Source organism: Symphodus melops (assembly GCF_947650265.1).
Source record: "Symphodus melops genome assembly, chromosome: 20".
Lineage (NCBI taxonomy): Eukaryota > Metazoa > Chordata > Actinopteri > Labriformes > Labridae > Symphodus > Symphodus melops.
Genome location: NC_136710.1, coordinates 15,837,877 through 15,863,611, shown reverse-complemented (window position 1 = coordinate 15,863,611; position 25,735 = coordinate 15,837,877). Strand labels below are relative to the sequence as shown.

Genomic DNA, 25,735 nt, shown 5'->3' with positions numbered 1-25,735 from the left:
ACACACACGCCGCCATCAGCTAACAACTGCAGGAAGGCCGCTCCAGGACCTCTTTTCTTCCTTTCATCAACCGTGGACGAAACGGTGACAAGTGAGGCTTAGCTAGGTCTGGGCAGTTAGATATAGAGAGTGTGTTTAATAACTGAGTTATTATGGTGAAACGGTGATAATATTTGCTTGGTGTTTGACCGATGTGTCTTAGATTTTACTAGAGTAAAATCTCTTTTTGTTTCCTTTATTTGTGTCGCTGTGCCCCCTGTGTTTATCTGTGAGCTCCCGCGTCATAACCGGGCAATAGACTCATTATCAGAAAGACTAGTGTGAACGCTGTCTGATACAAATCCAGCCGCTGGCTTCTGATAAGTGAAAGTTACTATGCTCTGAGTTGTGGTGAGCTCCAGTCCGAGATTGAGCTGTCGAGCTGCGTTGTTTTCTCTCGCTCTCTCGCCTTTACACACACACCTTTCGGTAGACACACACACATAGATCTGTGGCTTTCCAGACGCTGCTGAAACGTAGATCACGTTCTGTGTCCGCCATCACGTGACCACGCGTGGTCGCCGCCATTTTTGATCGCTGTCTGTCTCTGTCTGTCCCTCCCCCTCTCACTCTCACACACACACACACACACACATACACACATGTGCCACGCTTGTTTGTTCTGTTTGTTACTTGTAGTTTGGCTTATGATGGTTGTTTGTTTGATTGAGTTTCATTGATTAACTTGATGTTGCTTTGTTAAATAAATTCTATTATATTTTACAAAGTCGTTATTTGTGATCACTGTGAATTTGCTTTGTGACTTAGGCTGGGTGAAAGGGCTTTGTGTTCGGATTTCACACCTTCAATTAAATACAGATTATTAATTATTAATATGGGTATTTAATTAAATAATTTGAGACTGATATTGGTAATATTTTGGTTGTTCCCTGTTTACAGGGTGGTGCCCCGAGGTTTATTAAACGCAGTTTAATAACAATTATTGATTTAGATTAATAATTAAATAAACTTAATTATTAATTTATTTTGACAATCAAATTTTACTTCATAAAACCCAACATAGCAGTTGGTCAGGTATTCGCTCCTGAAAATTCCCAACATAATGGTGCCCCGTGTGAGGCCCTTAATAAACCAGCTTTGTTACATTGTTTGTTCACAGTGATCCAAACTAAGGAAATTCTCTTTTCTTTGGGAGATTACTTTTTGTTGTTTTTAAAGCAAAGCAAACATCAAGTTGTGTGTTAGTTGTGCTGCTGCGTGTTGACGAGTGAGTAGTTTAATAATTTTTGTGTGCTTATTGTTGTTGGAGACAACAAGTTAGCCATTTGTTTAGTCAGGAGTGTAACTTTAAAATTGTTACAGAGCCAGCTGCCTGAGAGGTGTGTCTTCCCCCAATCCTCAAAAGGACTTGAGGTGTGAATGTTCGCACCTAGCTGCCAGGACAGACTGCACTGATCCGGTTTAGAACCGTAGGTCAGAATTGCCTCCTGCTGACTTTTTATCTTGCAGCTTCACAAACAGTAATCCACTAAGGTATTCTGTTTTACCACATCAACATTAACATTAACATGGGTACCAAAACTTCTTGTGAGCCAGGAGCTAAGACTCCTTTTGGATCAGACCACCACACATCACCAAAAGAAACTGTTGCTGGTCTGACGCAGCTCTCCTTAGAGGGGATTGCCAACCTGATCAGCTATTTCATTAGCATTTGTAAGGACACCTTGAGAAAGGTAGGTGACCAGGCCAACCCCCGAGCCAAGATCACCCCCAACAAAGACAGAATGTCTGCGAAAGACATTCGGCAGTCAGGGACCAAGGCCCCCTGTGGATCACACAATCCACCCCCTCAGGTTGGAGTTGCAGGTTTAAACCACGTCCCTTTAAAGGTCAACAGTCTGAACTCCTCCACCCTCAGCACAGGCGAAGATAAATTAAATGAGTCGGTTGAGTATATAACTCATCGAACAGGGAAACCACAGTACACATCTTCGAATGTTCTCGGCCAACTTCTCCTCCCTTTTCAGCGCAAATCATATTTGCAGCAAAAGAGACACCAGGCACAGCTCGCCCAGGTGCAAGAAGATAACCAGATCCTAAAGGACGGCTTCAAAAGGATGCAGGACCGACTTAAGACCTTGCAAGTCGAATGCAAGGCCCTGCAGGAGGAGAATAAAATACTGCAAGAAAGCTGCAGGTTAGCCAGACGAATGAAAGAAAGTGTCATGGTACCCGGAATTCAGGAGGAGCAGGTACGCACCGCAGCCCCCACGCCAGCTGAGGAAGCCCTACACAAGGGATGGGATACTGAACCAGATCCCTGGAGGAAGGAGACAGACATGTTGGACGACCAGAGGACTTATGAGTCTTCAGACGACTCGGGCAACTCCCACCAGGCTGTTACTCATGGTTTACGGACCAGACAGAGTGTCAGCGCCTCAGTGGAGACACTCCAGCCAGAGGTCCAATCCCTGCCGAAAGAGAACAAATCTCTTTGTCAGCACCGACAAACTGCCAAGCAGAAGGTGTTAGACACGTTTGAATTAATTCAGGGAGCCACGTCGTCAGGATACGACTCTGATCGTGCACCAAGCCCCTTAAAAAATCAAACGCCCCTGCTGAAAAAGCTCAGTAGAAAACCGAGCAGCCAGGTTAGTCTAATGACTAAACAAAGTCTTGTTCCCCCTGTCAATCCTGAACAGAAAGATTTTGACTGTAGAGCCCCTCCCTTTGACAAAACGCTCCGGTATATTGACAGCTGCCACACCTTTTCACACCTTCACAGGTTTGAATCACCCCATGGGAAGGGGGGTGACATCTCAGCCCCCTCAGGCAGAGATTACAGCAGGCCCTCTCCTACTACCTGCAGGTTCCCACACATACACCCTGAGCGTCACAAAGGTGACGTAGCACTTGAAGGCAACAAATTGCCTCGTGCTATGAAGCAGTCCAAGAGACCACGTCACCGGCAGAGAAGACGACAGAGCCAGGGGGGTGAAGGGTTGAGCCAGCCGTAGGGTAGGTTCCAGCCTGAGGAGTCAATCACTGACAGACCTGAACAGAACTCTCGGGATGGCCGAAGCCTAAGTCAGAAGGGTAGGTATAACCAGAGTTCCCAAGAGCTTCATAAGGAAGCAGGTCTCGGCAGTGAAATGACTAGCACAATTCCGAGGGGGGTGATAGATGGGGTAAGACAGTGGCAGGCCTCCAGCCCTTACAAAGAACCAGGTTCTGACTCCACATTGGGGAGGCGAGTAGCTCCCATTTCAAAATCCAGTAACTCTACTCACGCTTTTGTTGTTGTTGTTTTGTTTTGTTTTGTGGCCTCACACCCATAGTGAGACTCTACATGTACATGTACATTACGCACTGACATGCCACAAACACACACAGGCTTTCTCCTGCCCAGTCAAGGAGTTAGCCCACACATCTACACATGAAACCCTTCTCTTTCTTTCTTCCTCTTGTTTGTTTGTTTCATGTGTTTTGTCCAAGAATGCACCTTGAGCAGCAATGCTTCGCTAATGTCTGATTATGTTTTGATGTTTAGCGCTAGACATAGTTAGACAGTCTGCCCAGACTTTGCCTCAATGTCTGCCCAGACCAAATGCCTCTTGAATTTATGGACTGTTTGCCAAATTAACTTTTGTACAAGTATCTCCAAAGCACGTGGACTGGTGGCCCATAGTGCCCTGAAGACCATGACCTGCATCCCGCTCTTCAGGCCAGGGGGGATGTTGGGGTCCAGCCAAAATGACAAAGTTCAGGCTGTGTCGTTTGGAGAACTACAACAAAAGACTCTTTATCCCAGCATGCCTTGCAGGTACTCCCAGAATGCCTTGCCACACCTAACACATAGGTGTGAAGTCTGGGAGGTATAAAGCCAGCCATGCTTCATTGTTCTGCCTCTTTCAAACGTCGCCTGCCGATGTCCGAAGATACCCAACTTTGTTCCTGTTTCCAGCACGCTGCTCTTTGTTTAAGTTTGGCGCGCAGCTAATCCAAAGGCCTTGAAGCACACCGACGTCCGAAATTCCGAGCTTAGATCATCCACTTGAACGCATCTCCCAAGCAGATCGTTTATTTCTCCCGTGTTAAAACGGTATAGAGAGAGATTGTAAGGATTACGTCTCGTTCCGTCCTTTAAAGAAAGGACACCCACGGAGATCACCTCGCTCGACGGAGGACACGACGGCCCTGCTCAACCCCTTTGGACACACACGCCGCCATCAGCTAACAACTGCAGGAAGGCCGCTCCAGGACCTCTTTTCTTCCTTTCATCAACCGTGGACGAAACGGTGACAAGTGAGGCTTAGCTAGGTCTGGGCAGTTAGATATAGAGAGTGTGTTTAATAACTGAGTTATTATGGTGAAACGGTGATAATATTTGCTTGGTGTTTGACCGATGTGTCTTAGATTTTACTAGAGTAAAATCTCTTTTTGTTTCCTTTATTTGTGTCGCTGTGCCCCCTGTGTTTATCTGTGAGCTCCCGCGTCATAACCGGGCAATAGACTCATTATCAGAAAGACTAGTGTGAACGCTGTCTGATACAAATCCAGCCGCTGGCTTCTGATAAGTGAAAGTTACTATGCTCTGAGTTGTGGTGAGCTCCAGTCCGAGATTGAGCTGTCGAGCTGCGTTGTTTTCTCTCGCTCTCTCGCCTTTACACACACACCTTTCGGTAGACACACACACATAGATCTGTGGCTTTCCAGACGCTGCTGAAACGTAGATCACGTTCTGTGTCCGCCATCACGTGACCACGCGTGGTCGCCGCCATTTTTGATCGCTGTCTGTCTCTGTCTGTCCCTCCCCCTCTCACTCTCACACACACACACACACACACATACACACATGTGCCACGCTTGTTTGTTCTGTTTGTTACTTGTAGTTTGGCTTATGATGGTTGTTTGTTTGATTGAGTTTCATTGATTAACTTGATGTTGCTTTGTTAAATAAATTCTATTATATTTTACAAAGTCGTTATTTGTGATCACTGTGAATTTGCTTTGTGACTTAGGCTGGGTGAAAGGGCTTTGTGTTCGGATTTCACACCTTCAATTAAATACAGATTATTAATTATTAATATGGGTATTTAATTAAATAATTTGAGACTGATATTGGTAATATTTTGGTTGTTCCCTGTTTACAGGGTGGTGCCCCGAGGTTTATTAAACGCAGTTTAATAACAATTATTGATTTAGATTAATAATTAAATAAACTTAATTATTAATTTATTTTGACAATCAAATTTTACTTCATAAAACCCAACATAGCAGTTGGTCAGGTATTCGCTCCTGAAAATTCCCAACATCATACTGCCAGACAAGGTTATTGTGTATTGATTGAGATGGACAGACTGTAGGGAGAAAAGCCCCGGTAGTATCCGTAAGAAGTCTTCTGACTCAGCAAGACATGCAGTAAGCCAGAACATTGTATCATCAGGGCTGCAAGATATTGGAAAAACTGACATTGCAATATCTTTTTTTTTTTTTTCTTGTTGTTGCTGCAGTATGTATTCACAATGACTAAAATGCAGGATGTGTTGCTGAAAATGTTAGAAATGTTTTGATAAAACCCTTATTCTGTGTGTAAGTTGTTTCAATGCATTCTCAAGTTGCATGGAAGAAGAGACGCATGCTTTAGCAGGCTACGGTTGGAAACATTTGAATACCTAAGAACCAAACAGATTCATCCATATACAGAATCAGACTGTCTTACAGCCACCCTTGGCTGTAAGACAATCTGTCTGATTCTGTCTCCAGACCAACTGGGGCACCAACCTGTGCAGGGGTGGCCTGAAGTTTGTGTGCACACATAAATGAAGAGCAATGATTTACCCCTCCTGCGTGCTCCAATCACATAAAATACCTAATACCTAAAGAAAATGGCAACACATGAAATGAAATTCAAAGACCCCAAAAAACATGTGAGTATTTTTAAAATTATGAACAAAGATATGCACTCTGAAAACGATTAGCTGCATGTTACAAAACAGCCTGAATGGTGGATTTCGACATAAGTACCGCCTCTAGCAAGACAAGTAGCCAATCTACCTTAGGGATTTTGGGGAGGTATCATTGGATGGCCATTAGGATTCCAAGGGCAATCCCTGGCCTCCCCTCTGGACACGCCCCTTGCTCACAGCCTCCTGTTAGAGATACTTTTATAAAAGAAAAGCTTTGCTTTGCTTGTGACTCATACAACACTACGCAGAGTTATTACTGCAGGTGAAGCCAACCAGACGTGCTGGTCAAGCACATTCAACAGGGAGCAGTCCAACCAGCCCGGTGCATTCTGGGCGTCGAAGAATTTCCCTCTTCAGGCAGATGGAAATGATAACAGCTCTTTCTACTGCATAGATAGACTTTTATGACAAGTGTCTCTCCCCAGCAGCAAATTTGCCCTTTAAATAATATTTTAGCATACTCCGCTCAACCACATGAAAATGCAAAGCGACAAAATCTGCTCGAGGTTCTTTAGGGCAAGTGAAGTGTCTTTACATTTCCTCTGTAGGTCAATCAATGCGTTATTGCCCTTGCTTATGAGCACCTCATGTTCACACTGCTGCTACATGTTAGCTTACATGTGTGCGTTAATCTGTAAGCGGCACACCTCTTCTTTGAATAGCATCACTGTGTATTACCAGAGGACTCAGCCTTCTTGTTGTACAATTACAATAATTTCATGACCTTCCCTATTAACTGTGTGGTGCAGCCCTATAGGCCATGCACAGGGGTGTACATGTCACCTTTTTGTAGCCGCAAATTGATTAATTTAGCAGTTCTCCTACATAAAGGATGATGTGCTATTAGAGCAGCTTCTTGTCTTATGGTCTTCACATTTTGTATCCCGCCTTTATGAGACAATACTGTCTAATAAACAGTCATGCAAATCACATCATTTAATTGAGGGAACTGAATTGAGACCTAATTATAGAAGAGCGGCAGAAAACTGATTGTGACAGGGTGACTAATGACGGCTTTATAAATCCATTACGAACGCTTCTGAAGGGTGAATGTTGCACGCCACCTGAAAAGGACAGCAGCTCCTCTGCCTCGCACACGGGGCCGGTTTGAACGCGCCATCCATCTGAAAAGCAACTTCACAGTTTGTCTGTAGCGTAGTCACAGCTTACTCATGGCAGCTACTCATCTGTGACCTGCCCACACACGGCTCCGCTCGCAGAGTTTAGTGGCTAAGAGAGCAGTGGTGTGTGACAATGAAGCAGAAGATTGCTGTTATAGGATGTCTTCCATCTTGCCTGCATGCCTGGTTGTCTGTACATGTGGCTATAGTGTCTCTTTCACTGACAAGACGTCGCACGTTGAATGCATGAAATGTGTGTGTGTGTGCGGGTGAAGGACTTACACGTTGCACTCATCCAAATTACTCATCTAAAACCTTCTCTCTCTCTCTCACACACACACACACACACACACACGCACACCTCTTTTCTGCAGCAGTATTTTAGCTCTTGGACGACAAATATGTCCCACCTGTCTTTCCTTTCACATAAACACACATGGACAGTGCTTTGTGCATCCACTAACAAGCGTCCATCATTCATGTTCGCCGCTCACTCACAAGCTGTCAGACGCACTTCCATTTCCTCATAGATCATGCCGGACTGGCACACATTGCCTAAATGAGCTACTCAACACCTACTTACTTATGTGCCTACACACACACACACGCACGCACGCACGCACACACACACACACACACACACACACACACACACACACACACACACACACACACACACACACACACACACACACACACACACACACACACACACACACACACACACACACACACACACACACACACACACACACACACACACACAGGGCTTTTATCCAAAAACATAGAGGAAAAAAGCTTCTTTTTTGTCTGAGGAAATGAATGAAAATGCTATGATAACTAGGTTCTCTGATATTGTCTTTGCCATTTCTCTGATTTTAGCTCTTGATTTTTCTTCACCACACCTCCTGATTTCCAGTCTGTCTTGCATGCATATGAGCTGTATGAGAATGTTTGTGTTTACAGTTCATGCATTTATGTTAGTGTGTGTGTGTGTGTGTGTGTGTGTGTGTGTGTGTGTGTGTGTGTGTGTGTGTGTGTGTGTGTGTGTGTGTGTGTGTGTGTGTGTGTGTGTGTGTGTGTGTGTGTGTGTGTGTGTGTGTGTGTGTGTGTGTGTGTGTGTGTGTGTGTGTGTGTGTGTGTGTGTGTGTGTGTGTGCTGCCGTCGGGAGAAGTGCAGCTGAAGAGAAGCCTTACGTAACTCGGCTTCAAAGTGAGCTACAGTCGGCCGGCTGTACAGGCACGGTGAAAAAAACACAAGGACAGAGAGAGAGAGAGAGAGAGAAACGTTAAACGGAGAGGAGGATGAAAGACGGAGACTTAAAAGAGGAGAGAGAGGGTTAACAACACAAAGGAGAGAATGTACGTTCTGAACAAGGTTAATTAGCTGGAAAAAGGAAAAGAACATGCGTGACTCATACAAGCTCCAGAACTTGAATAACATGTCTTCTATGTAATGCAAATGAACAACTACTGTCCATACTTGATGGGTTGTGATTGCATTTCCTGTTATTTTTGTCATCTCCAGATAGAGTTTGGTGTCTGTGTCCATGAATTGATAGAGAGAGAGAGAGAGAGAGTTTTGATGGGAGGGGGTTGATGGGAGTTGGAGTATGGTTCTCCATCAAATTGCCCCTGTCGCCTCAGCTCCTGTGATTGGGAAAAATAGTCTTAAAATGTCAAGCAAAACCAGCCTTTTTTTTTTTTCCTTCCTGCCATGGGCTTGATTCCCAGCACTGCCGGGCTCCTCGCTCGCTCATTTCTAAAAGATGTCAATCAAGCTCAGTTTTTTACACTTCCTCTCAGCACGTTGCTGGGACCGTTAATGGTTGCTTGATTTCTACTCTCCTCATTTTGCCCCCCTCCCCCTCCTCGAAAAGTTAGCGTGGTTTCTTTGATGGATGGGCTCCTATTTGAACTTTTTCATCACTTTACAAACTTCTTAGTTAATAGTTTTGACAGGCATCAGTCAATTCCAAATCTCTACGGTCACTTTGCACTGTATGTGGCTAATAAGAAAAAAACCCTCTTTAACAATCAATACTCTAATAAGGAGCTTAAAAAAATAAATGTGTCAGATTATTTTGAACCTAAAAAGATTTGTTGTTTTAGATCTTTATTGAGCGTGTTATGTCATTCCTTCTTTTATGAACCTGTTCAGAGAATCTCGACCAAGGTCCACTAAGTCGCCTCTTAATGGCTACGTCTCACACGCTTTACTTTCATAAAAGCTCCAGTGCTGAAAATGTGTCCTTGAGTGATGTTTTTGTTTTCTGCTAACCGTTTATAAGGACAAGACTGAGCTTAAAGGTTCCAAGATTTTACAGGTTTTTCACCTTTTTCTCAAAAATAGCAAACTAGCATTAGAATTAAAGCTATCCAGTTTCACAATCTAAAAATAAAAAAAGGTTTTTAAAATGTTAAAATTGTGCATAATAATCTTTAACATGTGTTCCTAAAATTAATATGTGTCAGTAGCCTATCAAGAACAGTTCATCCTCTCCGTTTTTTACCCGCTCCACTTTTTAGAAAATGTGTGCTCACATCAAGCCGGAACCTTCTGCGTTGAAAAATCAAACTAATGCGGAAGAGCAGGATCCTGCAGTCTGTCAAGGGTCTTGAAGCTGGATCCAAGAGCTCCAGATGTCACATACACGCCACATTAAAAAAATAAGTTATTGTCTGTGTTTTGTATTGTCTATTTTTACGTGTTTTCCATAGGTTAAAAGGTTTATTAAAACCCGCCTTAGCTCCATCTCTTAGCCTTTTGTCAAGCTGCTGCCAATGAGCCTCTGAAGGCCTCATCTGTAACAGATGGGTGACGCCACTCAGGCTTTGCCCACTAATATTTGCAGTCTATGGCGCAAACCGGCCGTTTGGAGATTTTCCCTTTATGACATCACAATGGGCAGTAACCCCTCCCCTGAGTGGATCACACTCCCACAGCTAGGTGGTGTTCTGCCCTCTGAGTCTGCCTTCTCACTGTAAATAATAGATAACAGAGCGAGAAAGCCAGAGACCCAAATCCTTTGAGAGAAGGGGCGTGGTCAGACACAGCTCATTTACATTTAAAGCTGCAGACGCAGAAACAGCCTGTTATGAGCAGGGCTGAATTAGAGGGGGTTTATAGGCATGATCAAAAACAGGATCAGAGTGGATTTAGAACAAGACACTATGCCACTAGACGTGTTTTGGGGAGCTTTGACACTTATTAAACTTTTTGAAGAAGTCGATAATATATGAGGTTTAAAAATAAGAACACATCACAAACTCTATTTAAAAGATTTTCAACACTTTTAAAGATTAACCAACCACTACCAGCTTCCACAGAGATCTTTGTTGCAGGAATTGAAAACATCCCGGATGTAAACCAGTGCCTGTTTGTATTAAGAAAAAAAAACCACAGTATTTATGCTTACTACTTTTAAGTTATTTATTGACTTTTCATGAAACAGGGTCAGCACCAGTCGATATGTGCTCAAATAAACATTTGAAGACTTTGCTCTGAATGATTTTCTTAAACTCCATCTACCAGGTTTTTGTTCAACTACTTTTAGCCTGGGTTAAGTTTTTTTTGGAATGGGTCTTAAACTGCTTACTTAATGTATATATTCCTTTTCATGTGAAATATCTGTGTTTTTTTTTGTTTGAAAGTAATTGGGGCAACACTTTTCTGAACCGAATCATGAAGAAGAGACAACGCTTCCACTTAGTCTGCCGGAATTATCTTTTATGAGTTAGACATCTTAAAGGTGAAACCTCCGAACCTGGATTCATCAAATTAGAGCGATGAAAGGTTGAGGGTGTTTTTGTCATATCTGAATTTACAGGTGAAGAGTTTCTTTTACAAACATTTACCCTCTGAAGGTTGATGGTAACAGGGTTCATTCAGTCACAACTTGCATACAAAGAGGTCATGTGATTTTTTTGGTGTGATTTCTTGACATGAAAAATGACAGGTGGTGAAATTGGTATGAAAAAAAACTGAGGTCAAACAGATTTTCTGTATTTGTCCTTTGACGCCTCACTCCATGCTTCAACTAAATTTATTCATGAATAAAAGAAAGAATCAGGGTGCAAAAAAGGCAGTTGATTGTCCTTTAATTCCCCCAACCTCCCTTTCTCTGTCTCTTTCTCTTCTTCTGTCTTCCTTTCGTTACTTCCCGTCACTCTTTCAATTTACAGAAAAAAAAACAAAAAAACAGCCAGTGGGCAGATGGGGATCAAATTACATTCACCTTTTACCTGAACTCCTCTGCGCAATTAGCATCACGCTTACTTGTCATTTCAAATTGACACACTGCTGTTGTGCTGTGTAATTATTTACCCGCCTGGGGAAAAGCTCTCTGGTTTAACCAATAAATAATGACAACAACAAACACTCACACTCAAACACACACACACACACACACACACTTAAAAAACACAATAGCACCTGTGCCCTTTTTTTCTTTTTTTATCTGCGACATGTTTAACATGCCTTTTACCATTGCAGGATCTTTGGCTGTCTAATTAAAGGTGTCATTGTGTCCAGTGTGTCTGCGTCAAACTGTGCAGCTGACTCATGTTGTGCAACAGCCCTTTAAAGTGTTTCTGTGCTTTTAATGCCGAACAGTGAGCATTCCCATTTCGAGGTTTGAGCATCAGGATCCAAACCGTCCTATCTCCTTAAGGTGCCCTCTTCTTTGCCTGTTCTTTTTTAATATATCCAACTTTTTATGGTCATATGGTGGGAGGAAAAGGCTAGTTCCTGTTCTTCTAACTACAGAGGCCTTATTACTCAACACCCCCCCTCCCCATTTCATCTACCCCACAAACCCACTCAGCAACCGAAGATTTGAGAGGCTCAGGGGACGAACAGGGTTTAAAAGAGAGAGCGAGAAAGAGGGACCACAAACAAATAAAAGCAGCCCTTTTCTTCTGCAGGGGGAAAGAAGACAATCCAAAAACCAGTTTTCTTTGATCTTGTGTCTTTTCTTGTGATAAATCTGTCTGTGATGCCTTTTGTTTTTGCCTTTGTACTCTTTTTAAAAGGAAAAAAAACAACAAGAAAGCAAATAAGCAGCCATGAACTCTTGCTGATTTGTCCTTTTTGCTCTTTCTTCTTTTCTTTTTTTGATATTCTTTTTTTTTCCGTTTTTGCCAGTAATCTTTTTTGAATTTTCTCTTTTCTCTTTTTCCCCCCTTTTTTTCTTAACCCTAGGTCCGCTCACAAAAAAAACTGATGAATCTTCAATGAACAAGCCTCGAGACGAAGGTATTTTTGTTGCATGTTTTTCCTTTTTTCTTGTTTTGAAGTCTTTTTGGGGGGATGTGTACACATACAGTACAGCAGAGTGGAAAACACACACATGCGCACACACAGGTCAAACATTTCTCGGGTGGGACTCGAGATGCACACCGGTGTGTTGGTGTAAGTGTATGTGCTGACCGTTGCAATTAAAAAGCTGTCTTTGCTATGCTAATCATTAGCCTTATGTAACCTTGATGATCATAACGCCTGGCTAATGGAGCCTCGATACCCTTCATTATAAAGTCATCTACAGGCGGCTGTGTGTGTTTTCCGGAGGTCCTTATGTGGTTCTCAAACAAAAGAGGGCCTTTGACTCCATCATCACCACCGTGCCCTTGGAAATACGCTGGCCAACTAACAGCATTGTCACCGCACAACAAAGCAGCCATTGAGTACGGCTTACACAATGAGGCACATTATTATTGCGCCTCAATCCCCTGCTCAAGGATGAATTTGCTATTGAGTAAGGACCTACACCGACATTAAGCTAGTCTTATTCCAAGTAAATGATGATAACATCAAATCGAGCAAGGACAAAAAAGAAAGGGGAAAAAAAAAGGGACATCGAAGGACGTCCCACTTTTGAAGATTTGAGTGTAACGGTGAGGACGCAGCTCTCCCAGCCTGCTGTTAATTTATCTCCTACCTGCAGCACTTACAGTACACTGTGGAGGGGGTTTTATCTGCTCTTTCATCCCCCCGTCTTCTTCACTTGTTCTTTTGGACCTGTTTCTTGGGGAAAAAGATGACTGGTGATATTTTGATGCATATTTCTCTTTATGCTGTTTTGAAGGGGGTTTGTGCGGGTGAGTCTTTTTCTTGCTCCGTCATGCTCTTTGATTTGGGATGTTTTTTTGAAGTTCCGAGTCGAAAAGGAAGTTTGACGCGAGAGGATTTTCTTGGGGATCTGAGGCACAACTTTTTTTTTTGAGCTGCCACATGTGGCAAGGAGTCAAGTCCAGTAAAGATACTTTCCCCTCTCCTCTAAACAAGTCACGCATCCATTATCATGATCTACTGCACAGTTTTCCCTGTTTTAGTGTCTAATTCCAATTAACCATCTCAGGTACTAAAGCTCAAACTGGATATCCACCCAGATATAAGGGTAAACCTTAAGTCAGCCATTACACAAGCAGACAGTCTGGTAAGGGACGTCATTAAACACACCACTCTGAGAAGGGCAGATCATTTCCTGTGTTAAGGAATAGAGATAAAGAGACAGGAAAAAAAGCTGCTGTTCTGGAAATTACATCCTGCACAGTCCATTAGTACCACCACTATTATTGCAATGGCTGGATTCTTAGAATCACTGCGGTCATTCTGCATACCAAAGTTCACTACTTTCATCAATAAAGGAAAAAAAAAGTATTTTAAAATGTTCACAGCCCTTTTGTTCATAAATGATTGTGACAATGTTGTAATGTTTCTTCCTACAAAACCCGAAATGCTCTTTCAAATCCTTTTCTGCACTCCTGTTAACATCATTCAAAAGGAGAGACGCTGAATATATTATTTTTATTTGAATAGTATACTTCTTATAGAAATGTTAATGAAGAGTTTGACATTGAAATCATTGTTTGACGCACACCTGCTCAATGAGAAGAAATGACCTCGCTTTAAATACCAGATGTGCGAGTACATGCAGGACTGTAGACGTCGTCATAGGGTTCATTCTGTAAGGAACTACACGGTGAGTTTCTTTGCATACCTTTCATCATAAAATCTGAGGGCTCTTTGGCCCAGATGTTAAAAATATCACATCGATAATATCTACTCATGTTTGTTTGAGTGATTGAAGTCAAGCACAGGCACAATCACAACATAAGAAGCAGGTGTAGACCTTACCTGTTTATTATACATACTAAAGCCCAGCATTAATCCACCATGGACAAAACACTTGACATCATTTAGCAAATTAGCCTCAGCATCGACTGAAACTGAGTTGGGCCTGGATAACGTGGGATACAGGAAGATGCAGAAGGACAGATGGATAGAGACGAACAAACAACAGCTAACACAGACTGTTGGCTGCAATGCCTACAATAGAGATCAGATATCACAGAAACGCTCGGACTGATCCTCGAATCGATATGTTGAAGTCAACAGGGTGCATGTTTAAAATCAGCTCGTCTAGAAAATACCACACATTGCCTTATACAGAATGCTTTACAAGATTTCTAAAAACTAAACTATATCAAAAGAGATCATGAACTGAGTGTGTAACGTTTGAAAGACTGTTCTAGGTAAAGCAAGTAAGAGTATAAGAACAGCAGTCAAGTGTTTCAACCCAGTAATCACCTGCAAGTAGAGCTGCAACAATGCTGCAACTTGAAACCATACAGCCAGTTTCAAGATTACACGAAGTTGCAGCATTGTTTAATCATATACAGTAGTACAACACAACAGGGAGGTTGAGGTCTTATCTTTTGGTTCCATCTAACCTGGGGGAATTAAAATAATTCACCGACTCCAGGCTGTGTTACATTCATTGTTGCAAATAAAGATGATAATGGAAAAGATGCATTAACCTTGCAAGAGTTCTCAGGAGATGTCTCCTTTCTTACTTCTGTATCAAAGAAAACAACTTGATGGACAAGAAGTTCTAAATGACACGTCCAGCTTCATCTGATAACAGAGGCAGTTGGCACAATCAGTCTCTCCATTTCCGTCCACTGTTTTGTCCTCATTCTTTCAGCTGGGTATCAACAGCCTTTTCAATTTGTGCATGCTTTGAAGCTGCAGATTCTAGGCCATGCAGAAACCTATTCATATGCTATTCTATTGAAGTAAAAAAAAAAGAAGAGAAAAAGTACATTCTGTACACTCAAGAAGAGCAACAAAGAAATACAGCAGCGTCCTCCACCCGGCTGGATGACTTCATTCAGCTGCTCGAGCTCGCTCTCTGCTCTGCATCAGGTGTGAAGGAGTAGAGGCTACTGGGCCGCAGCGCTGCTCAGTGCAGGCGTGTGTTTGTGTGTGTGTAGAGAGAGAGAGAGAGAGAGAGGAGAGAGGAGTACACACCGGAGCAAGATTGAGCTAAATCAAGAAAGAGACAGCTAGAGTGTGTTCCACTGCCATGGTGTGTGTCAGCTCTGATCAGAGACAAACTAGAGCCACCTGAGCCCCAAACCTGGAACATATTTCTGCCAGGAACAATGTCACCTCTCTCTGACACACACACACACACGCACACCGATGCTAACATACAGGGAGTAGCACAAACTGGGCCATGCAACAAAATCATGGACATAACCTTACAAGGATCGTTCCAAATGTAATAAACCACATCACTGGAGACAGATAATTACCGTGAGTAATATCACAGTATTACTTTTTAAATCACATCATTTTAAGAACGCAGCGCAGGGATACGCACCTGCTTTTCTTTTTTTATGTGAAAAACATGAATAGTAACTCCAAAGATGAAAGAGTCGAAAACGTGAAGGCAGAATGTAACTTTAAGTATGTCCACACTATCGGCATATTTCAAAGAAATGAGTCCTATAAGGGAAGACGCTGTATCACTGAAGTTAACAGCTTCTGTATGTGATTTTGGACAGAGAGAATCTCTATTCTGTAGCAAACAGTTGAACTCCTGAATCGTGTTGGCTAAAATAAGCTCGGCAAGACCGAGTGAAAAAGACCTCTTCTGAAAAAACAACAACAATCGATCCCATATCTTGCTGTTTGGTTAAAGCCGACCATTCCACCTGCACAAACGTACCATTTCAACCAATCAGTGAACGAGTCATTTCATGCTGGCCTTATGGGGCTGCCTGTGGCTCAGTAAGTAGATGGTTACTGTCCCAAGGTTTACAGTATTTTGAGGCTTTTATGCGTTTTATTGATGGACAGTGGATAGAGTCGGCGACAGGGCTTAGAGAGAAAGGATCCACTGGTTGGGATTGAACCCAGGCCGCATGCTGAAAGGAGGATATCCTACTCACAATGTCACTGCTAGAATATCCAGTGCCCCAAGGAAAAAAAAAGAAAAAGAAAATAAAACAATCTCTTAATCCCAACCAGAAAACCAAAACGACAACCTACTTATGACCAAGTAAAAGAGATTAATTACCAAATCAAGGAAGGGAATACAAATATATTGATAAAATATGATTTCCATATCAGTTATACAGGGCTTTATCTTTGTTCAATCCTGAAACAACCTTTAACAATATGTCCAGAAGTCCAATAATATCTACAAAGCATTCAATGCATTCAAGGATTCAATGTCAATCAACCAATCTCCTCCTTTTCTACTCTCCACGTCTTCAGTGTTTGAGAGGCAAATATTATGCAGTACTTCATTAGATTATGGTGATCTGTAATCTGCACTCGGTGGCTTTAGACTCCTTGTGTGCTAAAATGAAACACTCTGATTTCTCTTAACCAGCGAGAACAGCCACCAACAAATTACAATACAAGCTTTAAATGGTATTCTGCGATGAAATCGTTGGCTTGGTCTTTGAAATGAAAAACAAACAAGAAAAGAAGACGTAAAAATGTCTCGCCTTTACTGCTTTTATTAAAGTGGAGAATAACGTACTGTGTGCTTTTATTTCATCCCTGACTGAAACGGTTATCATCCTTTCAAGTCAAAATGTGTCAAACATGAAATAAATGATGTGATGGGTCTTGGGAGGCTTTTTTCCAATAATGCAGTCAATTTTCTTCATGACTGCTGAGGATAAGAATATGAACCATCCAACTGGTTATTTAATTAGAGTATAATGTTGGGTGTCATTAATCAAAGAAAGCAGTGAAAGGTTTATATTCACCTTCATTGAAGCAGCCAGTTAAGACTGAATTTCTAATAATAGGATACTAATGCTGTGACATCCCCAAACTGATGAGGTTATACAAGCATTCAATTCAATATGTTTTACTATACAGTTCTTAAAAGGCGGTGCTTTTCATTGACAGAACCGAGATGACAGCATGCCGACTTTCTCTCCGAAGCAGCTATTTCAATTCAACGGTTTAAAACACAAACATTTAATCTGTGTTCAATTTGAATCTAACTTGTAATTTCCGTTGAACGAGGAAATGAAATGTTTGGTAATAATACAAAATTCCATTTAGCATGGCAATTTTTTCTCATTTCCTTAAACAATCTGAAGGGCAATCACACAAACTTCTAAGAAGATAGAAACAGATGGTCAAACTAAGAAACTAACTTTTAATTGGACCACCAACAGAAAATCTGATCTTGTCTATTTATTTATTGTTAAATTTACATGTGAAATCTCATGTTGGTTGGTAATGTAGCTCTTTCTGTAAATTGTCTTCATTCATCATGATTAAGATTGATTGATTGGTCGACAGAGAGAAAAGGTCAGATATCGTTTTCTGCTGGAGCTTTTTAATCTAAATATGTAATCTAGTTTTATGTGCATGTTCGTCCTAAACGTCCACATGATTGGTTTAGCCATTGTTTACAGTATGTAAGGACTCATGTATAGTAAGGGTATTATTTTATCAAAGTGACACCGTAAGGCGCTTCCTCTGTGATAACAACCCGCCAACTATTTCCCTCTCTGACTTTAGGCTGGGAATCTTTGGCTGTCTCACGATTTAGAATATAATTGTTAGCATATAATTTACTTATTTATTGAAATAGGGACAGTAATGAAACTAAACATGTCAATATGCTAGATTTTATTTTCATCTGTAGTCCCTTGGCAGGTTGATGGTAAACAAAATTACATTTAATCATGATGACAAGCAAAAACCTTATATAATGTACACTAGTGAACAATTGTACAGTAAAACAATTGTTACTCATGTTAAAAGGAACGAGCTAACATGCTAACCTAGCTGTTACAACATTCAACCCAACATTTCAATAATATCAACCTTTGTGATGCAAACCTAAAAAAAAACATTAGAATGATTGTCTTTAATATATCTGTATTGATGAATATGTTTTAGTTTTTATGAATAGACATTTTATTGTTATTGAACAATAAAAACTACAACCTCCAGAGATCTGTGTTTACTGTTTAGTACAACATTGCCAGCATTCATTACTTATCTCAACTAGGATATTAGAAACAGCATATTCTGAAACAGAGTGCTTAACTCTTGCACGCAGGCTCTAAAATTAATAAAGCAGGCACCAAGCGCTTGTTAAACTTTATCTGTAAAAGTTGCGGTCCCTGCTGACCGCTGTATTCTCGCAGCAAAACAATGGCTCGGTATCAAACAGGCTTTTGATTAACTGCCTGTGACACTGGCTCGGCAGAAGGAGAAAAAAAGCAGTTATCCACCGACTGAATGAGTGAGCACGGTTTACTGAATCAGCTTTTAATTAAGGTCTTTAAATTGAATGTGCCGCACAACAGCCGACAGTATTCCCAGGAATATTGTGTGTTCTTGGCTGCCAGAGATTATTTTTACAGAGTGGAAGAAGAAGAAAAAAGGAACAGAAAGACATAAAAGGGTATTAGGCAGAGTGATGGCTGACACCAGAGGAAGTGTCGATGCTTTGTGTTTGTCGATGGCGACAAGACGAGAGATGTCAGCGAGCTGGAGGGGCTCATAACAGAGACACTTGAGGACGGAACAATATAAGAAACTCACCATCCTCCGTCCTGGCTGACAACGTGCTGGATGAGGAGAGTTTGTCTTTGTGAGATTTTGTCTCCACTTCTGTTTTTGTCCGCATCAAAGTATTTCTCTCAATTTGCTACTTTTATTTGGCCTGTTACTCTCCCTCCTCCTCCTCCTCGTCCGCTCTGTCTCTCTGTGTTATGTAGTGTTTCCACTGTGCTTATAACTCCGCTAACAGATGCTGGCCTTTGGGCAATGCAGCATCTCTCCATATTGGCTTCTCTATCCCTGATCTCATATGCAAACATTCCCTCTAACAACACTTCCCCTCGATTACAGTACTCGCTCACAGTCCCTGATTTTTGTTTTAATTTGAAGAAGAGCGACATTCCAGGATGGAGACTTGACACATTTCATCTTTCTCATATAATTAGGATCATCGAGGGAGATGCTCCCCTGCTAAATGTCTCCATTTCCTGCAGGCTTTTCTTACCATAGACACTCCGTACAATACAGATTCTAACAGCCAAATGTCGAAAAAGTGTGAAATACAAATGGACAAAGAAGCCTCGAGCAATCTGAAATTAGACAAACGGAGGCCAGCATCCGTTCTATTATTTATTTCGTATGCGCTGAGACAAATCGCGGCGTGGATTTTTTTTTTTTTTGTGGAAAGAGGTGGCACGGGGACAAGATTGAACAGTAAATCGAAAAATGATGAAAAGAAAGAAGGCAAAATAAAAAAAGGGAAGAAAAAAACAGAGCGCCATGAGGGCAGAGAACTTTGGGTAAAATGCTGAACATAACACCAAAAAAACCCACAAAAAAACACAAAAGTGACAAAGAATAAGCAGAGTATAGCTCGGCACAGTAAAACAGCGCAGCACAGAATAGAATCGAATCTTCTGCAGGAAAAGGATCAACAGTACTGTCAAACCAACTTTATTTTAACATTACTACAGAGGCGCAATCTCTTGTCTCTTTCTATCATTCCGTCTCGCGGCGGGCCCGTCGGTTATTTGCTGTCGGAGCGCTCTGCCTCCCTGTTACCTCAAAGCGCGGCCCACGTTGTGTCAAGGTTGTGTCAATATCGTGTCGAATACACCTACTCCATCGTATGCTGACAGATAGTATTTTATTGAGCTTGAAACCCTTTTGACAAGACAAAGAAAGTGAAGAGGAGTGGAAGGAGAGACGCTGAGGGAAAGATGGAGATGAAAAGGAAACGGATGGTACTGGGACAGCGGGCGAGAAGGAAGGAGGAAGAGAGAGCCGCTTGGCGCTGTGTCGCCTGTCAGATAGCTTTGCGCTTGGGGAAGAAAAAAAAAAAGCTCAACACAGTTTTTTCTAGTTTTGCACTTGGCTAGGTTTATTGCCATGTGTAATGGCTTTAAGGGAACGCCACAGTGAAAGGCTGGCTCAGCGCCTCCTGCACTCCTGGATCTCAGTGAAAACCCCCAAACGCTGGCTTTGAGCTCGCCAAGAGCAATTATGGGTCTATTTAATCCAAATCAATAAAGTTTAAATTGCTCACTGAAACAAATGAAGTTTGGAATTGTCAAATTGTATCACAGCAAAGACCTCACAAGACGCTGTGCGGTCAGTAACCTTGGTGACATAATGCAGAATTAATGCTCACGTGAGGCGCGATTTTAAAATGTAAAACGCACTTTGTGAAGGAATGGGAGGCTTTACAAGGACTCTGCAGTCTCACCTATTCTGCTGCAGTGCCTGTCAGAGATTTATATAGTGTGTACTGTGCTTTACCCAGTCCTATAATGGTGCATTGGAGATATGGCCTCTTAGATTGTGTGCAGAATTGTCCCTGTTTAATTATTGATGGTTGAAGAAGTGGCGGTACAGCGTTTGATGGAAAAAGACTTTGGAGTAGAAGTTGCCGTGGCCCCATGCCAAGATTCTTCAGTCACTCCGAGACTTTTTATCGGACAGTTGATGGTGTCGGAAATTGTGGTGAGGGAGGGGGGAAATGACAAGTGTGGAAAGAAGCCAAAGGTCGGGTTTGAACCCAGGCAGCCTCACTTTGAAGGGTACATGGAGCGCACGATCTAACCGCTAGGTCAATGACACCCCCTTCAGCCACTTCTTAATGATCCACTTTCACCATCTTGAAGCTTGAGGTGGACTGATTATAGCATTTAGAATTCATACAGAAAGGCCTTTGGTATATTTGAAGGGAAGAGCTAGCTACTGAAACTCTTTATTTTATTTCACAAAATGTTCCAGTTCTAGATATTCCAGTGTGAATGGAACCACGTCATTTCATTACGTAGATGTGTTTGCACAAGGTCTGGTGTTTGTTTATTGGCTGCCTGCTTTTTAAACCTGTTTAAAGGAATCACAGCTGAATCCAGAACACAATGATGTTCAGAGAAAAAAGATAAAGATGGTTCCTCAAATTTGTATAACCACTTTCTACTGAGCAAGTCAGGAAAATGTCAGCAACGCACTACCATGGACTTTACACAGTTTCTTTCAGCTTTAGAGATTACCTTTTGTTCGGCTGAGGTGCCTAAAGCAATGGCTTGAAATGGGAGTCAGCAACACAAACATTCAAATGAAAAAGAAAACCTTCCACTTCTCATTCTGCTACCTCGTATCACTCTGCTAAGCCCCGCCCACCAAATTATTCACTAAATTGCACACCAGCCGTTGTCATTGCAATGTGTAGCTTCTATTGAGATAGTTAAGTAAGACGAGAGGATAAAACACCAGCAGCTGATAAACAAACAAAAAATGTTTGGCCGTGTCATGTAGAAGCCCAATGATGTTGTTTTTACAGAGTCCATGTGATTGGCCAGTTACATGCAGGGAAGGCTAACCCTGATTGGTTGTTTGATTCAGACTGAATGACATATTTTAAAGATGTTGTATACAAGGGAGCAGGCCCTCTCAGAAATCAATTCATTATTTTTGCCTGCAGTGTCTTTAAGATGTGGGAAATACAGCAACGTCTTTGTAAGGTATCTTTGGTCTAAATGTGAGAATTGCTTGTTGACAAGGACTGATGGAAGTCCTAAACTGTCGCCCTTTACTTGTTTGATGTTCTACTTTGGTACAAGAAATCTCCTTCTCAACTGAAAATGATCTGTGCAGTAATTAGGTTGTCTTTACTGCATATTTGGCGAAAGTAATTTGTACATTTATGATGTAAAAATATCCTCGAGGAATCTTTTAATTTGTGATCAAGTCTACAGCTAGGTTATTTTGGCTAATGTGTGGTTGTTGAATAATTCTCTGGACTGAAGTCAAAGTAAAGTGATTCATATTATGGACTGACAAAAACAGAAGTAATATCTTAAATGTAAAAACTGAACTGAACTAACATCTAAAGCAGTGGTTGTCCAGTGGTGGGTCGCAAATGTGTGCCTGTAAAAAAGTCTGTGAAGGGCTTTTTAAACATGATTGTTATGTAGAGTTTTTTTGTTTTTTTTTGCTTCTGTGACACACTTTGTACCGAGTGAGGTCTAAACTGCACCATTTATCAGCAAAAAAAATCTGAATGGTCGAAAAATGTCAAAAATTTGGCTTGCAGTTTTTCACAGAGGAGTGGCTCGACGAGTTGAAAACCACTGCTCTATAGTATAGGTGAGTTTAAGCATCGAGATCTGGTGCCGTTTGTTTCAGTGGTTAGATTTTTGTTTGTTGTCCATTAATGGAGTTAATAGTTAAGGTTTAGTTAATGTTAATATTGTTGTTTTTTTTTTAACTTGAAGGCAGTTCTGGTTCTCTGCATCATCACTTTGTGGTGTTTTCCTGTAGCAGTTTAATTTTAGCATGGATACAGAGACATGTGGGTGTGGTGAATCAAAGTAACAAAACCCAATCAGAGCTGAAGGTCTGACAGCTCTGTAGCAGAACTAGAATTTTCTCCTCCACTGTCAGATTAACTGTCAGGACCGACAAGACGAGATAAATGGCTGCTGATAATCCATAACCCCCCTGGTGTGACATGCAGCACAAACAGGAAGATCTCCAAGCATGTGAAAATGTTTGATTACAGACGAACGACTGCACATGCACACTCACTAACAACACACACACATGCACGCTCATACTCACACCCCCTCCCCGTGGCGAAGCGAAGCCAGGCTCTTGGCAGTGGCGGTCTGTGGCGGATCTGTGAGATCACAGCTCAGACTGCAGGCCTGCTGGGGAAACGACGCTCACATGCTGCACTGACACACACAGCTGGAAAGATGAATCCTCACTCCGACTGCGCGCACACATGCAGCTCCACACCTACATGTTGAGCAAAGTTGCTCTTTTGAGTTCCAGAAGTTCGACTCACTTTCACTACTCGCCGCTGCCCGCCGCTTATTTCGGATTGTATTGTCTCTTTCTGGCTTTGTACTCACTGTGTTTGTTTGTTTTCACCTGCATTGTATTGTAACTGCATTCCAATTAAGGTGGTATTGTTATATATGAGATGGGGAGCGGTGGCAAGAGGCAGAGCTGCCAGCACAGCTTAATGGGAACGCTGGTGTCTGAATAGAAACGACAGCGGAGACTCTACATCCAATTTACTGTTGCTGCCCTTCTCCTTCTGGAACGTATACACTGGAACAGAAGAACAATGTTACCTCGATAAGGTAATACATTCTACAGCTCTATGTATACAGACACGTATACAGGCGGTAGCATTCAACTAGCCCGTCTCTATCTGCTTATCTGATTTAAATACAGTTCTTCTTAAGAAATAACTGTACATGAGTACCTGCACTATGCACATGTTCTCAACACTGAATATAGCGTGTATTTTATAAGGTGTAGTTCCTGTTTGTTTTTTATTTACATTTTGAATGAAAATGTGCCAGCAGTACGGGCAGCTGTGGCTCATTTTGTAGTCGTCTTTCAATTAGAAGGTTGGGGGTTCGAACCCCATCTTCTTCAGCTGCATGTCCGATGTGCCTTTGGGCACGACACCAAACCTCAAGTTGCTCCCACTGCTTCATCCTTTCTATCTGGATGTGCGATTTTAGACGTGACCATGTGGTGCAAAAGCACTTTGAAGACTTGAAAATGCCGGACAAGCTCAAGGCAATTTAACTCCTAGCATCGGCCTTTTTTCATCTGGATTTGTCTAAAAAATCTGAATTACTCTGAAGTAAATACTTACTTTATTATTACTGTCTTTTTCATTGTCCTGTTGAGTCCACCACACTGTAGTCCTCTGTATCTATCCCACCCATACTACCTGGAATTGTATTTATGTTTATGTTATTATTTTTATTCGGCTTTTGACTTTTTGTTTTGATTCTGCACTGCTGCTGCTGCTGTAACGCCTGAATTTCCCCATTGGGGATCCATAAAGTAATATCCTATCCTATCCTAAAGACGGTTTTGAGATGTATTTTAAGTATGGCCGTCAGCATTAACGCATGAGTTTGCATGAGAAACTACTTTCCAAAAATCTTTTAGTGAGTCTAATTTGCAGAATAATTGGTGTGTGTATGGATTTTTTTACTTTCAACATTATCATAGAGCTGTTTCTGCACCTAGTTTGAACCTATTCATTGACATTAAGGGCCTGTGTCCACTAGTGTTTGTTTTGATGCTGGCACACAACCTCAGCTTCATATTGATCACTGTTGCTTGGTAACGAAAAACTGTCTTCACTTCTGCTTCCCTATGAAGTCCTTTTTTAATTGCTTTGTGTCCTTGATCTTTGTAAAAAGGAGGATATTTTACAAAGAAAGAGGAAACACATTGGGAAATGAATCATGTCCTGGCTTAAGCAGCAGCTCTAGCGTTGGAAATATTCCCCTGCGAGGGAAAGCATTAGTTTCTCTTCAACCTTTCAGAAGTCCTGCCTCCTCTTGATCTTGATTGGTCTGTGAAAGAAAGAAGTGACATGACTTAAAGTTTGAACATTTTCAGCTGACATCATGAAAACTTCATTTAGTGGACACTGGCCCTACATGCTAAGACAATCTGAGGTGGCGGTAACTCAGTCTGTAGTGGGTTTGGAACTGGAGGGTTGCTGGTTCAAGTCCAGGTGTGGACCAAATCTGGAAATCTGTCTGGTAGCTGGAGAGTTGCCAGACCTCTTCCTGAGCACTGCTGAGGTGCCCTTGAGCAAGTGTCTGACTGAACGATCCAGAGTCAAGTCCAGCCTAAACAAGCAGACGGGACATTAAACTAAGTGGTTGAATGAAGAGTCAAACCGCACACAGTCGTTAGATAATGGGATGAAATTAGTCTGACACAATGCTTTTGGTCTTCCAATGCATCTGGAAGGTTAAAGTATCTGTGTGCAGTTCCAGTAGAAGACGTCTAACACTTTTCTAAGTACTGTAAATGCTTGGATATGAGTGGTTTTTTTCTATATCTAAAGACTCACTAAGAGTACATCTCTAAGGGGAGTGTGTGTTGGGGGGAGGGGGGGGGGGGGGGGGTTGCCTCTGGATCCCACCCTGCCTCAACAAGGCCACACACCAACAAACACAGTCTGTCCCAATTAGACCCCAGACGCCCTGTGAAACCAGGGCTGGAACGGCAGTCCCCAGTAATGGCCAGATCGTTATAAGAAGGGAAGGGAAGAAGGGATGGAGGGAGGTGGACTGGAGATAATGAGAGGTTGGGTGAGGACAGATGAGGAGGGAGATGGGCAGGATCGTCGGAATGTGCACGATTAGATTTTATTCATAGACATACACAATGTGCAAATACAAAGGAAGGAGCGGACCACATTTGTATACTTGCAGGATTGCCTCAGAGCCTTTCGTTGACATTCAGGCATATATTGCCAAAAGTAATAACCTGCAGCATATGCGATCTCAA

The 25,735-nt window shown here is 42.0% G+C and overlaps 1 protein-coding gene across 2 annotated transcripts in view; it reads left to right on the top strand.

The window, feature by feature from the left end:
• Positions 1-25,735, top strand: part of LOC306841788 (neuroligin-2-like) — a 216,698-nt gene that overhangs the window by 103,630 nt on the left and 87,333 nt on the right. The window contains exon 3 of one of the 2 annotated variants that reach the window (XM_079371775.1): positions 12,293-12,346. The exons of the other annotated variant lie outside the window; for it this stretch is intronic. Coding sequence (XP_079227901.1) covers positions 12,293-12,346 — 54 coding nt within the window. The remainder of the gene's footprint in view (positions 1-12,292; positions 12,347-25,735) is intronic. 2 annotated transcript variants of the gene reach the window in all.